The sequence below is a fragment of the Lepisma saccharinum genome, chromosome 1 (assembly GCF_977018435.1).
Source record: "Lepisma saccharinum chromosome 1, izLepSacc3.1, whole genome shotgun sequence".
In the NCBI taxonomy this organism is placed as follows: Eukaryota; Metazoa; Arthropoda; class Insecta; order Zygentoma; family Lepismatidae; genus Lepisma; species Lepisma saccharinum.
In genome coordinates this window covers 127,966,114-127,979,561 of record NC_139229.1, presented here as the reverse complement: position 1 = coordinate 127,979,561, position 13,448 = coordinate 127,966,114, and the positions used below count along the sequence as shown (strand labels likewise).

General features: G+C 39.1%; 1 protein-coding gene across 3 annotated transcripts in view; it reads right to left on the bottom strand.

Moving 5' to 3' along the window:
• The window catches only part of LOC146001122 (uncharacterized), a 204,358-nt gene that overhangs the window by 177,784 nt on the left and 13,126 nt on the right, over window positions 1–13,448 (bottom strand). For all 3 annotated transcript variants that reach the window (XM_083138422.1, XM_083138423.1, XM_083138431.1), the window contains exon 2: window positions 338–403. In XM_083138422.1, the coding sequence (XP_082994548.1) occupies window positions 338–340 (3 nt within the window). In that variant the 5' untranslated portion in view covers window positions 341–403. The remainder of the gene's footprint in view (window positions 1–337; window positions 404–13,448) is intronic.

Below are 13,448 nucleotides of genomic sequence, written 5' to 3'. Positions count from 1 at the left end.
TGATTTTTAGGGGAAATTGTTGAAAGAACTGTTAATCTCACTTTTTCAATTGAAGATGAAGTTACAAGGGAGAGGAGTAAATCTGAATTCAGTGTAAAAATTTTATTGTGAACACCCGTATGTGAACCGCACACAACGCCACTGCTATTTGTCATTTCTATGGACGATGATATGTGCTAGCACTAGACATGATTAAGCCTACATCTCATAACGGTGGTTTCTCTGACTGTTCAGTAGTGCATCAGCCTGTACACACACACACACAAACTCTATACTCATAATATTACCACTTTGCCACGTCAATATCCAAAATGTACAACAATATATCTTAACTTACCATTGTCGATGTACAACACGGTGCTTTCCTCAGAGATCACATTACACTTCCTTGTCAAACATGCCCCTGGAAAAATAAAAGATTCATGTAACAATTACAAATAACCACAAAAATGGATGCACATATAATTGCACTTTAACACTATAATATGCCAAAAATGTATATAAAATTTAAATTTATGCATGAGTAATTAAATATTGGTCTAATAATGAACTCATATACAAGTAATACAGGTATGCTTGCATATGTTGTACCAAATTTTTCTCTTATAAAATACCTAAAAAATGACGATCTCAAACAAATTGCAAGAAAACAATTTTTTCATATTTGAAACTGGGAACCATGTTTGTGTACAATAACATTCTACTAGCTTGTCACTAAATTTCTTGTTCTGAATCTGTATTTTTTTTCTTTTTCAAGTTGTTTTTAAGTCTCCCTCCGGACAATTCAGGAGAAGATCCATGATGACTTAGGGCTACGCAGTTACAGAGCTCGCCCGAAACCTGGCCTTACAGAGAAGCATCGTAAGAAAAGATGGGATTTCTGTAAGAAATACAGTACCTGGACTGTTCATGACTGGAAAGAAGTGTTGTGGAGTGATGAAGCCACTTTCTTTGTTACTGGTAGTGGTTCCAAGCGAGTGTACCGTTCTCCCGGTGATGATCCCACCCTTCCTCAGTACACACATCCAACAATAAAACACCCTCCCAGTATTATGGTCTGGGGTTCCTTTAGTTATGGTGGTGTAGAAGAGTTAGTTATTCTTCCTAAAAACCAGACCATGTATCAGTACTCCTATTTTGAGCTCTTAAATGATGTTTTGGAAGTGTCCTTTGAAAAAAGTGAAGCATCTTTTTTTATGCAGGATGGGGCTCCTTGTCACACAGCCAAAAGTGTGGTTTCATGGCTCAAAGATGCTTGTGTCCCTTATTTTGATGATTGGCCAGGACAAAGCCCCGACCTCAACCCGATTGAAAACCTGTGGTCTATCATGAAGCGACGTTTAAGGAACAGGGACACATCTACACTCCTTAAGCTAGAAGCTGCCATAAGGGACATTTGGTTCAATCTGCCAGTTAATCTCCTCCAAAACCTGGGTTTGAGTGTTCCAAAACGACTGACAGAATGCCGGAAGCATAAAGGAGGGTCGACAAAATACTGACTACAAGGTGAGTAGTACAACATTGATTTTGTTGTTTGGTGTATACATCTGTTGTGGTTCTTGCTTTCACTGGTGTGGCGTCAATACTTTCCACGCAGACTGTATATTATTTTTGTTTGAAAAAGGTTTCAATTTTTTAAAAATGAGTACAACATTGTAAGTCTCATTAGCTTGCTTCAACTCTCAATCAGTCCATGGAACAGAGGGAACAGGCTGTTCCCTCCTACTTATCGCTCTTTGGAGATATTTAAATTATCTATATTCACATAATAAGAACACTTCTTTCTCCCAAAATCAACGTTTCCAAAAGTAAAACTGAACAAAAACTTTCACTGTGGCTGGTCCTTTGTTTACTTCACAGACATCCTTCCACCCTCCACTGCTTGACACAAGAGTATTAAAAACCACATGCGAAGGTAAACGATCCCCACTATCCCTGAACTACCTAGCTGCTCCCTCAGAGAGATATAAGGGATTCGCTTTTCTTCAAGTTTTTGCTATGTGCTGAAGTTTAATTGCGTCATAGTGATACTTTTGAGTGTAGTAAGTCTATAATTTCCTAATGTCATTATGAACTTGCATCAGACATTCATAACGAACTGGAAAAATCTTCCACAATCTATCCCAACCTTCTACGTCAATTCTAGCTTCATTTATGACTTTCTTGTGATTGCATGTGTGCAGTAAATTGTGCTATTTTTTCATACTTTAGAGGGCTCTTACTCGAAAAGTACAACTGATAAAAATCTGAAATTTTGCAGTTTTTCCTACCTTAGGGTAGTACTTCATGACAATTAAGTATGAATAAAATTAGAGATGGTCAGGTGTTTTTCATTGGTTCACTTGACATGGAATGACCCATATCATATTTGCTTTAAAATTATAATTGACATATAATTTTAATGTGCTTCATGTATAAGACAATTTGTAACGTATGTATCGCATATTTTTTTGGTTTATTTCAATAAGGGCTGAATTTTACTTGTTCTACTGTATTATATTGTCACGTGTGGGAGGGGGGTCAGCAGGTGTAGGTGCTCTCAATCATGTAATATGGTTGCAGGATCTCTCTTCTTTATATACGGGTAATTCCATGTCAAATCAACCAAGAAAAAATAAATTCTGGAATTTGATGTCACGGATTTGTCTAATTTTTGGTATACATGTTTCTTATCATCTGTAATACAGAAAATATATTTTTTAAAATTATTTCTCATGTTGCCAGTTTTTGAGTTATTGAAGTTTGAAAATTGAAAAAATTGCCCAAAAACCGCTCACTGCTGAAACTTGAAATACAATTTGCAAGAGACCTGTTTCAACTACAGGGCTGGGCATGGTCTCATTTTAAAGCTTATGAAGAGGGCTTTCATTTTATACAGGGTGGTGCAAAATTCCGTTTACAACGCTTGGGAGGTGAATCGCCAAGTAAAAACAAGGAAAAAATGCCATGTGAAAAAATGTCGAAATCGGCACCGTTTGCGAGTGACAGGCGTGCGAAAATCGCCTCACCCCATGTGTAAAGTACAATAACTAAAGAAGGAAGAAAGATGGTAATGTCGGATTAAAATAATACAAAGAAAGTCGTGCCTGACGAATACAATGGTGCAGCAATTGAGGCCCAGTGTAAATTGCGCGAGGGGACTCTCAAAGAAAGTGGGGAATCCCCTGATGGAAAATATAGAAAATTTACTACTATTTTCTACATAACGTTAATGTTGAGATCGGAATGTAGGCAGTAAAAATGATGACGTATGTTCACATGTTCCACTACTGCTGGGACACCGTCCCACACTCGGGAAATAGGAAATTGACCCGATAATGACGCTATGCCGTCAGATTACGCTGAGATTGATTTCAGCTAATTGATACAGAAAGCCCCACTTGAGACGCTGGAACTGTAGGTCACCTGTTACGTATTAGCGTTGGTGGATACTACATACAGAGTGTAGTCGACCGTTGTTCTTCATGTCTGTTCTGCGTGTCGCAGCGTGGAGTTTAGTCTGGTTGAATTGCGCCAAGGAATATTGTACGTAGAGTACGTATTCCCGTGTTCTTTCTCGGTTTGCAACAACTGCGTGGACCTGTGTGACATTACGTGGGTGCTAATAACGGTAGTTGTGATCCGTCACTCGGAGGGAAAGTGCCCCTGTTGCTGGGCAGTTCTCGAACAGGACAATGGCGGAGTACTCTACCCACGAGCTTGCTGATATGCATCTCATTTGTGGAGAGGCAAACCGAAACAGCCGTGAAGCACGGCGTTCGTATCACGAACGTTTTCCCAATAGCCAGTTACCAGCACATGCACTCTTTCAAAGACTTGATGCTCGACTGCGTGAAACTGGATCTCTACTACCCCGTAGGTGGGATTGTGGAAGACCCCGCACTGTGCAATTTGAAGAGGACGTGTTGCGGGCGCGATACGAGACCGTCCTGGCACCAGCACACGTATCATTGCTCGTACGCCACAAACTCACCATAGCAATGTGTTCCGCGTTCTTCAGGAGGAGGGATTGCACACATACAAATTGCATAAGGTGCACCACATACTGCCCACGGACTTTCCCCTACGCATGGATTTCTGCCAATGGTACGTGCAAGAAACTCTTGCCATTCCAGATTTCCCAACAATAGTTTTGTGGACCGATGAGGCAATGTTCACCAGGGACGGCATGTTCAATAGCCACAACAGCCACGTCTGGGATATGGACAATCCGCATGCAATCATTGTGCGCCATCATCAACATAGGTTCGCAGTGAATGTGTGGCGTGCCGTAGTAGGTGACCACTTGATAGGCCCATACATTTTGCATTCTACTTTGTGTGGTGGGAATTATCGGGTATTTCTACATGACGTATTACCTGAACTTTTGGAAAACGTGCCACTGGCAGGTAGACAACGTATCTGGTTTCAACACGACGGCGCCCCCGCTCATTTCGACCGGGGAGCCAGGGCCTTACTCGGCGATTGTTGACTTCGCAGGGGTGGACCTTTACTGTGGCCACCTCGTTCCTCCGACCTCACACCACTGGATTTCTTTGTATGGGGAGAAATGAAAAGGCTCGTGTATGAAACCCCTGTGGAAAGTGCTCAGGACCTCGTTGCTCATGTTAGTGCCGCTGCTGGGACAATTGGTGACATGCCAGAGGTATTTAACCGTACCAGACAATCAGTGCTTCGCTGATGCCATCTTTGTCTTGAAGTCAATAGCGGACATTTTCAACAACGTCTCTGAGTATACCGGTGATTGTGAGTCCCTATCAGCACCTCATAGTGCTGGAGATCGCTGTACTTCATACCATCGATCTGCATGTGCGGAGGTTGTTCGCTTCTCAATGGAATCCCTTCAAGATGAGCTGTGCCTGGAAATGTTACATGCCATTGTGTGCGTTTTCTAGCCATTCTACGTCTTCATTCCTTCGAGAATTACCCACTTTCTTTGGGGAGCTCTCTTGTAGTATGTACAGCCTGACGTCATGTAGCCATTGTTTCACTTTTGTTTTTCGTACTGCAAAGTAGTGTGTCAACATTAAGGGATTGAAAACATTTTTTTTATGATTTTCCGGTATTTTTTTCCATTTGGGACGGTGTCCCAGCAGTAGTGGGACATGTGGACATACGTCGTCATTTTTTACTGCCTACATTCCGATCTCAACATTATGTTGAAAATAGTAGTAAATTTCCTATATTTTCCATCAGGGGATTCCCCACTTTCTTTGAGAATCCCCTTGCGCAATTTACACTGGGCCTCAATTGCTGCACCATTGTATTCGTCAGACACGACTTTCTTCAGGGTGGCTACAAACAAGCAGAAATGAAATTCCCTGACTTTTCCAGGTTTTCCAGGACAAAATTTACATTTTTCCCTGACAATTACAAACTAAACTAAATCGATGTTTTTGCAAATGGAAATAATAAACTCATACAGATCCACATGGTTTTGCTAAGTACGAATATTATCTTCTATTAAATTGACTTAATTTCTCTATTCTCTATGACTTGAATTCAAACTGCAAAATAGTGAATTTGGAAAATTATTACAATTCACAAGCTAAGGAAGGATTATGGAATTTTGTCATACGCAGTAAGTTTAAAATAAAATACTTGCTTATTTGTAAAGTTACGACTATATGAGATAAGACTGATAAATTACAAATTGTATTTCTTAATCAATCAGTCTCCTTATACATTCTCAGTATTATATGTTGATATTTCCACTGAGGTTTGGAACCCTCTGCTTGCAAAAAACTACGAGTGCGGACTCATTTTTCAATGCATAAAGCTACTTCTCTCTTCTCTGTAAAACAAACAACTTAACTCTTGCATATAAGTGAAACAACTGAATCAAACAAAAGAAAGTGTCATATTTCCTTACATTATCGATGGGGTTTCTGCTTCAGTACAGTATATCCAAGTGAAGTGCTGTGAAACTGACAACATGCAGTTATACCATTAATGCTGACGAAAAGGGTATGTAGAAATTTAATGCAAGGAATTTATAGAATTGCATTGTATAGGTACCTGATTTAGCTAACCAACACATTAAAACAGGAACACTCTTAATAATAAAAGCTTCTGAAAGTTCATATACGAGGGGCATCCTGAAAAAAGCTCCAATGGTGCCTATACGCAGCACTAGTGGTCGGAGAGCAACACACACACATACAGGCAGGAAGAAGTGGCATGTAGCTGTAATCTGGTACAGTTGCAATGTAGCCGGTTTAGGACAGTTCTAGGTTAAAGATTGCAGCTCTCATAAAGTCTCCCACCGACTGCGATGTAGCCTACATTGCATGCTCAGAATTTGGCACAGAGAAATCGTGTGAGTTGTGCAGACCGGACGTCGTGAGTGATAGGATGGTCAGACGATGGTGCAGACAATTCACGGAAGGCCAATCGAACGTGCACAACCCCATAGAGCTGAGTACACACGGGCCCTTTGCATCACTTCAGGTGAGAGATCTTGGACCACTCCCTGTACAGCCCTGGCCTTGAATGTACCTACTTTCATCTCTTTGTTTAACTGAAGAGGTTTCTGGCAAGGCAAGGATTTGACAGCTACATTGCGGTAGAGATAGTTCCAGTCTTTGCTGTCAGACACATATACCATGGGCATACAAAATTTAGTGCCACGCTGCGACACATGCCAGAACAACGGTGGTGATTATGCCGAAAATTTTTCCCAAAATTCACATTTTCATTTTAGCGCATTTTCTGGCAAATATCTGAAATTATACCTTCATGGTGTTTTTAAACTACTGTTTCAAATTGTAAGTCACATGGCTTATGCCTCTTCGTGAGAGTTTGATATCTTGAAAGTTATTTTGGGAAAGTTATTTTCCATACCCCTTTATTAATTTTAAGGTAAGGATTTTAAATAATGAAATTTTGGTGTGGAGTTAGGACCCCACACTTTCTTGATCACGGCTGAAGGTGGGGATGACGTGATCAGCACCATACTCCTGGCTGCCTTTATCCCTCAAAGTTTCCTCAAGGTACCAGCTTTGTATGATGCTGAGTGGGTGCCAGAGCAGTTTGAATAGGTGGAAAACATCCCGGTTCTCCCCCGCAGGGGAACGACCCCGGGTCTCTAGCATAGTAGTCAGATGCCCTAACGACTCAGCTCCATTATTACTCACTCGACAAATGCCGATAGTACGCACTTAGCTTGGTAATTCAAAACATATCTCGTGCGACAAATACGAAGATGTGGCTCCCGTGTGACGGTAGATAAGCACTCGATCTCCTGTTAGAACCCTGCCACTTTGCTCTGTGATGCAAATGGTTTTGATAGAAGTTGAAAAAATCGTGGGAAATAAATGATTTAATGTGGCTGTCGGAATCATTTCACGTACGTATAACTCTATAGATTACTCTTGAGTAAAATGTTGGAAAACTTGAATGTTCTTTGTACACAAACATGGTCTAGAAAAGACAAGGATGTTGGATTTCATGGAATTTTTCATTGTTTTAGGATATTTCTTTTAAAAAAAATCGCTAAAAATGCCTACAATTCGCATTTTTTTTTGTTGCCAAATTCGCATTATTTCAATATTTCGAACGGGCGAAAAATGTGTCCCGACATCACTGCACATCCTAAACATAACTTCGCAGCAATTACCATTTGGCGTTTGCAAAAAATCAATGTCCCTACTAATTGGAAATTACTTTCTGGCCACCCCTCGTATAAATCAGTAGATGGAAAGTGAGAATTTAGCAGGGCTGGCAGAGAAAAGTCAATTCTTGAAGAAAGTAATTTGCTTTTATGATTGAATGATTCGAGTAAATATGATATTAAAATATTTACGTATTTATTATTAGTATATTATTTCATAATATTGGACAATAACCTTACTCAGTGAGAGATTAATGATCATCTCTCATGAGTTTAAACAGACAGGACAGAGAGTGGCAATAATTTCATTGCAATACTACTGTTGCAGTAAATTTGAGGTTGGGAGCATGCACTTGCCAATTTTTATAACGTTCACCAATGCAGATTTATGTTTGACTTTTTCGTGATATTATTCAATATATGTCCCATTTGGTTGGATTCTTCTTGATATCTAAGAATAGTGCAATGTCATTGTAAACGTATGTTAACTTGTGCGAAACCAGTAATGTGTCAGGATGATGAAAGAAAACCTTCGTAAGCACTGCTACATTAAATAAGGTGAAGTGAGCCAGAAGAGTAATAAAATTCCAGCAGCATATTTGCAGTCTAAAGCTCTTCTTGTTTATGCATTCGATTTTTGTTGGATGTTGCAGTCCATGCAATTTCTGTCGCATGTTGTAGTGAGATACTTTGTCGGGTGGTGATATTCGACAAAAATCGTATGTATCAATGGAACATATTTGTTTCCATGTTCCTTCAGTTTGCCCAACAAAATGGCTTACTACGACGTCCGACAACTATCGGACAGCGCCACTGGCTCTCATCCCCTCCATCTGTTGACAAGTTCCCTTACTACTCCCATACGGACAAGAAAAAATGATAATTCAATGCATTTTTCACCACATAATATTTAGAGGCTTAACCTTTACTCCTCCAATGATACCAACCATTAAGGTATCATCAGGGTAAGGTCGTACTGGCCCGATGATACCATATGGTATCATGGTGCTGATTACGAAATGAATGTGCCTTTTGGACCTTCATACTCTTATGTTTGGGTGGAAACTCTGACACAGGTCTGGAGCAAGCCTGGGAAATTCATATTGATGACCAAGCCCCCCCTCCCCCCCCCCTCCGCAACATATCCATGCCACATTTCCGAACAGAGTTTCTTTCACTCATTATTCAACTTGTATGGCACCAAAGAACATGAAACATGTTTCATTCTCTTGAGAAATGTCCATTCTTTGAAAAGAATACTAAAGTTCGCACCGTCTTCCCAAACAGTGGGAGAAGAGGGGTTAAACTCCAGATTTTTATGTTGTTTTCTTTTCATTGAAATTCGGTAGTCGCTCCCCCCAAACCCCCATTCCTCGGTTCGGCATTCTGAATTGTACACCGTTGCATGCTCTGATGTTTTAGCTGCAAAACAAAACTTATCCGAAGTAGATTGCTTCCATAGTGTCCAAGTTATAACAATTTTGCTCCAAAAGTGCAAATTACCTATTTTTTGTAAAAAACAGTTTCACATTTTGGCTTATTATTCAACTTGTATGGCACCCGAGAACATGAAACATGTTTCATTCTCTTGAGAAATGTCCATTCTTTGAAAAGAATGTAGCAAACTCCAGACTTTTGACTTTTCATTGAAATTCGGGGGTTGCACCACCCCAAACCCCCTTCCTCGGTTCGGCATTCTGAATTGTACACTGTTGCATGCTCTGATGTTTTATCTGAAAAACAAAACATATCCGAAGTAGATTGCTCCCGTAGTGCCAGAGTTATAACAATTTTCCTCCAAAAATGCAAATTACCTATTTTTCGTTTAAAAAAAAAAGGCTTATTATTTAACTTGTATGGCACCCAAGAACATGAAACATGTTTCAATCTCTTTGGAAACGTCCATTCTTTGAAGAGAATACTAAGGTTTGCACCTTCTCCCCAAAATAGCGGGAGAAGAGGAGGTAAACTCCAGATTTTTGTTTTTTTTTCATTGAAATTCGGTAGTCGCGCCCCCAAACACCCCTTCTTCGGTTCGGTGATCTGAATTGTACACGGTTGCATGCTATGATGTTTTAGCTGCAAACCAAAACTTATCCGAAGTAGATTGCCCCCATAGTACCAGAGTTATAACAATTTTCCTCCAAACATGCAAATTACCTAGTTTTCGTAAAAAAAGGAAAAATTACATTTTGGCATATTATTCATCTTGTATGGCACCAAAGAACATGAAACATGTTTCATTCTCTTGAGAAATGTCCATTCTTTGAAAAGAATACTAAAGTTCACACCTTCTTTCTAAATAACAGGAGAATAGTGGGAAAACTCCATATTTTTTTTTCTTTTTCATTCATTGAAATTCGGTAGTCGCTCCCCCCAAACCCCCTTTACTCGGTTCGGCGTTCTGAATTGTACACCGCTGCATGCTCTGATGTTTTAGCTGCAAAACAAAACTTATCCGAAGTAGATTGCTCCCTTAGTGCCCGAGTGATAACAATTTTTCTCCAAAAATGCAAATTACTTATATATTTCGTAAAAAAATAATAATCACATTTTGGCTTATTATTCAACTTGTATGGCACCCAAGAACATAAAACATGTTTCATTCTGTTGAGAAATGTCCATTCTTTGAAAAGAATACTAAAGTTTGCGCCTTCTCCCCAAAATAGCGGGAGAAGAGGGGGCAAACTCCAGATTTTTGTTTTTTCCATTGAAATTCGGGGGACGTGCCCCCCAAGCCCCCTTCTTCGGTCCGGTGTTGTAAATTGTACACCGTTGCATGCGCTGATGTTTTAGCTGCAAAACAAAAGTTATCCGAAGTAGATTGCTCCCATAGTGCCAGAGTTATAACAATTTTCGTCAAAAGACTGTTTGAAGTCAATGAAGACCAAATTCCCTGACATTTCCCTGACTTTTTTTGACACCTCAAATTCCCTGACTTTTCCCGGTTTTCCAGGTTTTCCAGGTCTGTCGCCACCCTGTTTCTTTGTATTATTTTAATCCGACATTGATACCTTTCTTCCTTCTTGAGTTATTGTACTTTACACATGGTGTGAGGCGATTTTCGCACGCCTGTCACTCGCAAACGGTGCCGATTTCGACATTTTTCCACATGGCATTTTTTCCTTGTTTCTACTTGGCGATTCACCTCCCAAGCGTTGTAAACGGAATTTTGCACCACCCTGTATACATGTTTGGTTGTTTTTGTTTTTTTTTTGCAAACAAAAAAAATAATTGAAAGTTGTTTCAAAATCTTATTTTACAATTTCCAAAACACAAAATTTTCAAAAATTGTACACATATTTGTTACACATCTACTGAAGGTTGTCAAAATTTCAAGGTGATATCTCTTTCGTTATCATATGAATAAGTGAATTCCTTTCAAAACCATGCGATGATTTATGTTAACGTATTTTACATATCTAACCACATTATAAATACAGAAGCATACATACGAAGAAACTGGTTAGTGATATAGAAAGTTTTTCTTTGTTAAATGTATGATGCTTGTGTCATCTCCTCTTGCTTCAGCTGGTATGTTCTGCCGGTGGCTGTTACAGGGTCCATTTTGCAAAGGACTGCATGTCTTGGGATTTTAAGAACATCTGGTCACCTTGGATAACTAAATGACTATGCTGAACCACAAGGATGAAAGAAAGACACCTGCACTTCATGTTCTACATCATCTTTCGAAAGTACACATCCCACTCACCAATTGGCATCATACACACATGCTACAAAACCTGTGATGTGTTCAAAGGGTGCATTTTCAACATCTGCATGAACTTTAACACAATGTACCAAAGTTTCTTTAGATGCAGAAAACACTTTAGTCTCCATTTTTTCTGTGCTTACTGGTATGAATGCATGAAACCTCCGAGTCAGTGTTACAGCTTCACCAAACCGTGTCTGTAAAAGTCTCTCTTCCTCCAAATATTCATCATTTGTCACATAAAAGAAAGTTATTGATGGAATGTTCTCCTTTCCTCACTCAAATAGCTGGAGTGGTATCATGATTTGGTTTGAAAAAGAATTCTGGTGACTAGCTTTGGCTGCCAGCTTCTTTACTGTCGCTCCAACACCATCACACACTCCCTTACCATGTGCTCTTGCATAAAAATGCCACTCAGCCGCAATGGCATCGAAATCTCTATGATGGTTGCACAAATTTGCAAAGTTTCTGCAGTTCTTATATTGCGCTGCTGAACCATGAGAGAAGTAATATACTTTCTGTAAGTTTGGCAGACAATCAATTTTCAAGAAATCTAAAAGCTTTCTTTGGAAAACATTGACAAAAACTGTTGTGAATCAAGCAGTCTGAAATGAAGACATAACTCTTGTTTTAGAATATCTTCATTGTCCTTAAAATATACTACAAACGGATGAACTGTTGCCATTAGTTGTTCCAGTGGAACCCTTGTACTTCATCCTTCAAAATAAATGAGTAATTCTCAGCAAAATCACGTCAGCACAGCTTCATCATGCACTAGAGAACTTTCATATTCAGAAAAATATGATGATTGCTGTTTGGCTATAAAACCATCTATCTTGAGGTTGATTAAAATCCACTGCTTGTAGGTTATATTTTTGATCATCTCTTCCTCAAGGCTTGTTTGAAATCAATTATGCTGGGACAAGAATAACACTCATCTAGAAAACACTTCTGTTGTGACCCTACACATTATTTTTGAAAGACAATTTTTGGTATGTTTTTAATGGATTTTCATGGAAGTTATTTTATTTAAGTGAGCTCCAGCTTTCATTAGTTTAACATTTTGATGAGTGGTACAAACACATACAGTGTGGGTACCAATGGCTCCTGCTATTATGCAACTCATTGGTCTTAATTCTACAAATTTTGAAAACCCAATCTTAAGTAGCAGGTATTAAGATTTAAAAAGTCTGAATATTTCTCTCACATTTCTCAGGATCAATCTTTTTTGAATGTGGATATGTTTACCATCTGTGTCCCTCATGGAAACATGGTATTTCTTGCCAGGCATTTGCCTACTAACTTCATCACTGCAGTAAAAATCTTTAACTAATGAGGCTGTTTCTTCTGGTAAAGTTTTTTCAGGTCTGGGGTCAGGTGAGGACAAAATTAGCTTCTCTTCGACGAATTTTTTTGTTTTCCTTGCTATGTAATTACTAACACCAAACTCCTTTTCAATTTTTCCACGTTACCAACCTTTGGGCAAAATAGACAAAATCATGAACCTTTCACTTTTATTTGCAGTTTTAAATCTCTCTTTAAGTTGCTCAAAGATTACTGATTCTGAATTGCTACAGTGGCATTCTTCTTCATCTTTATCACATTCTGCATTAAAAAGGGATTGGGTATAAGTATTTCTTATCTTCTTTTATCTGCAATACCTTCTTGAACTCTACAGTTTCCTCTTACTCACTGGATACTCATCAAGAGAGATCAAAGAGGCATTCAAGTAGCTGAACCCTGTATCAACATCCATATATTCTGAATCTTGGTTACTTCAACTTGGACCAACATTATCATCTGGTCCTGAAGGATTATCTTCTTCTGGAACGATAGCCTGCTTCTCCTTCCCCAACTGCAGTCTACAGGAAGTGCAAACTTTCATGTTTTCTTCAATTCCAAATTTAAAGAAATCATCCAAGCAGCCACATTCCTCAGGTCTTCACTACATTAGTGTCCCGTTATATTAAAAAGGATTACCACAGTAAATGCCACCCATATCAAGTTTCTTTTTAAAAAATGAAGACACTAATAAAGCAAGTTTCAAACAATTCACAGCACAGAAGTTAACTGAGATGTATACACTCTGACAGCTACACCACAACTGATCCAGTTGGACAAAGA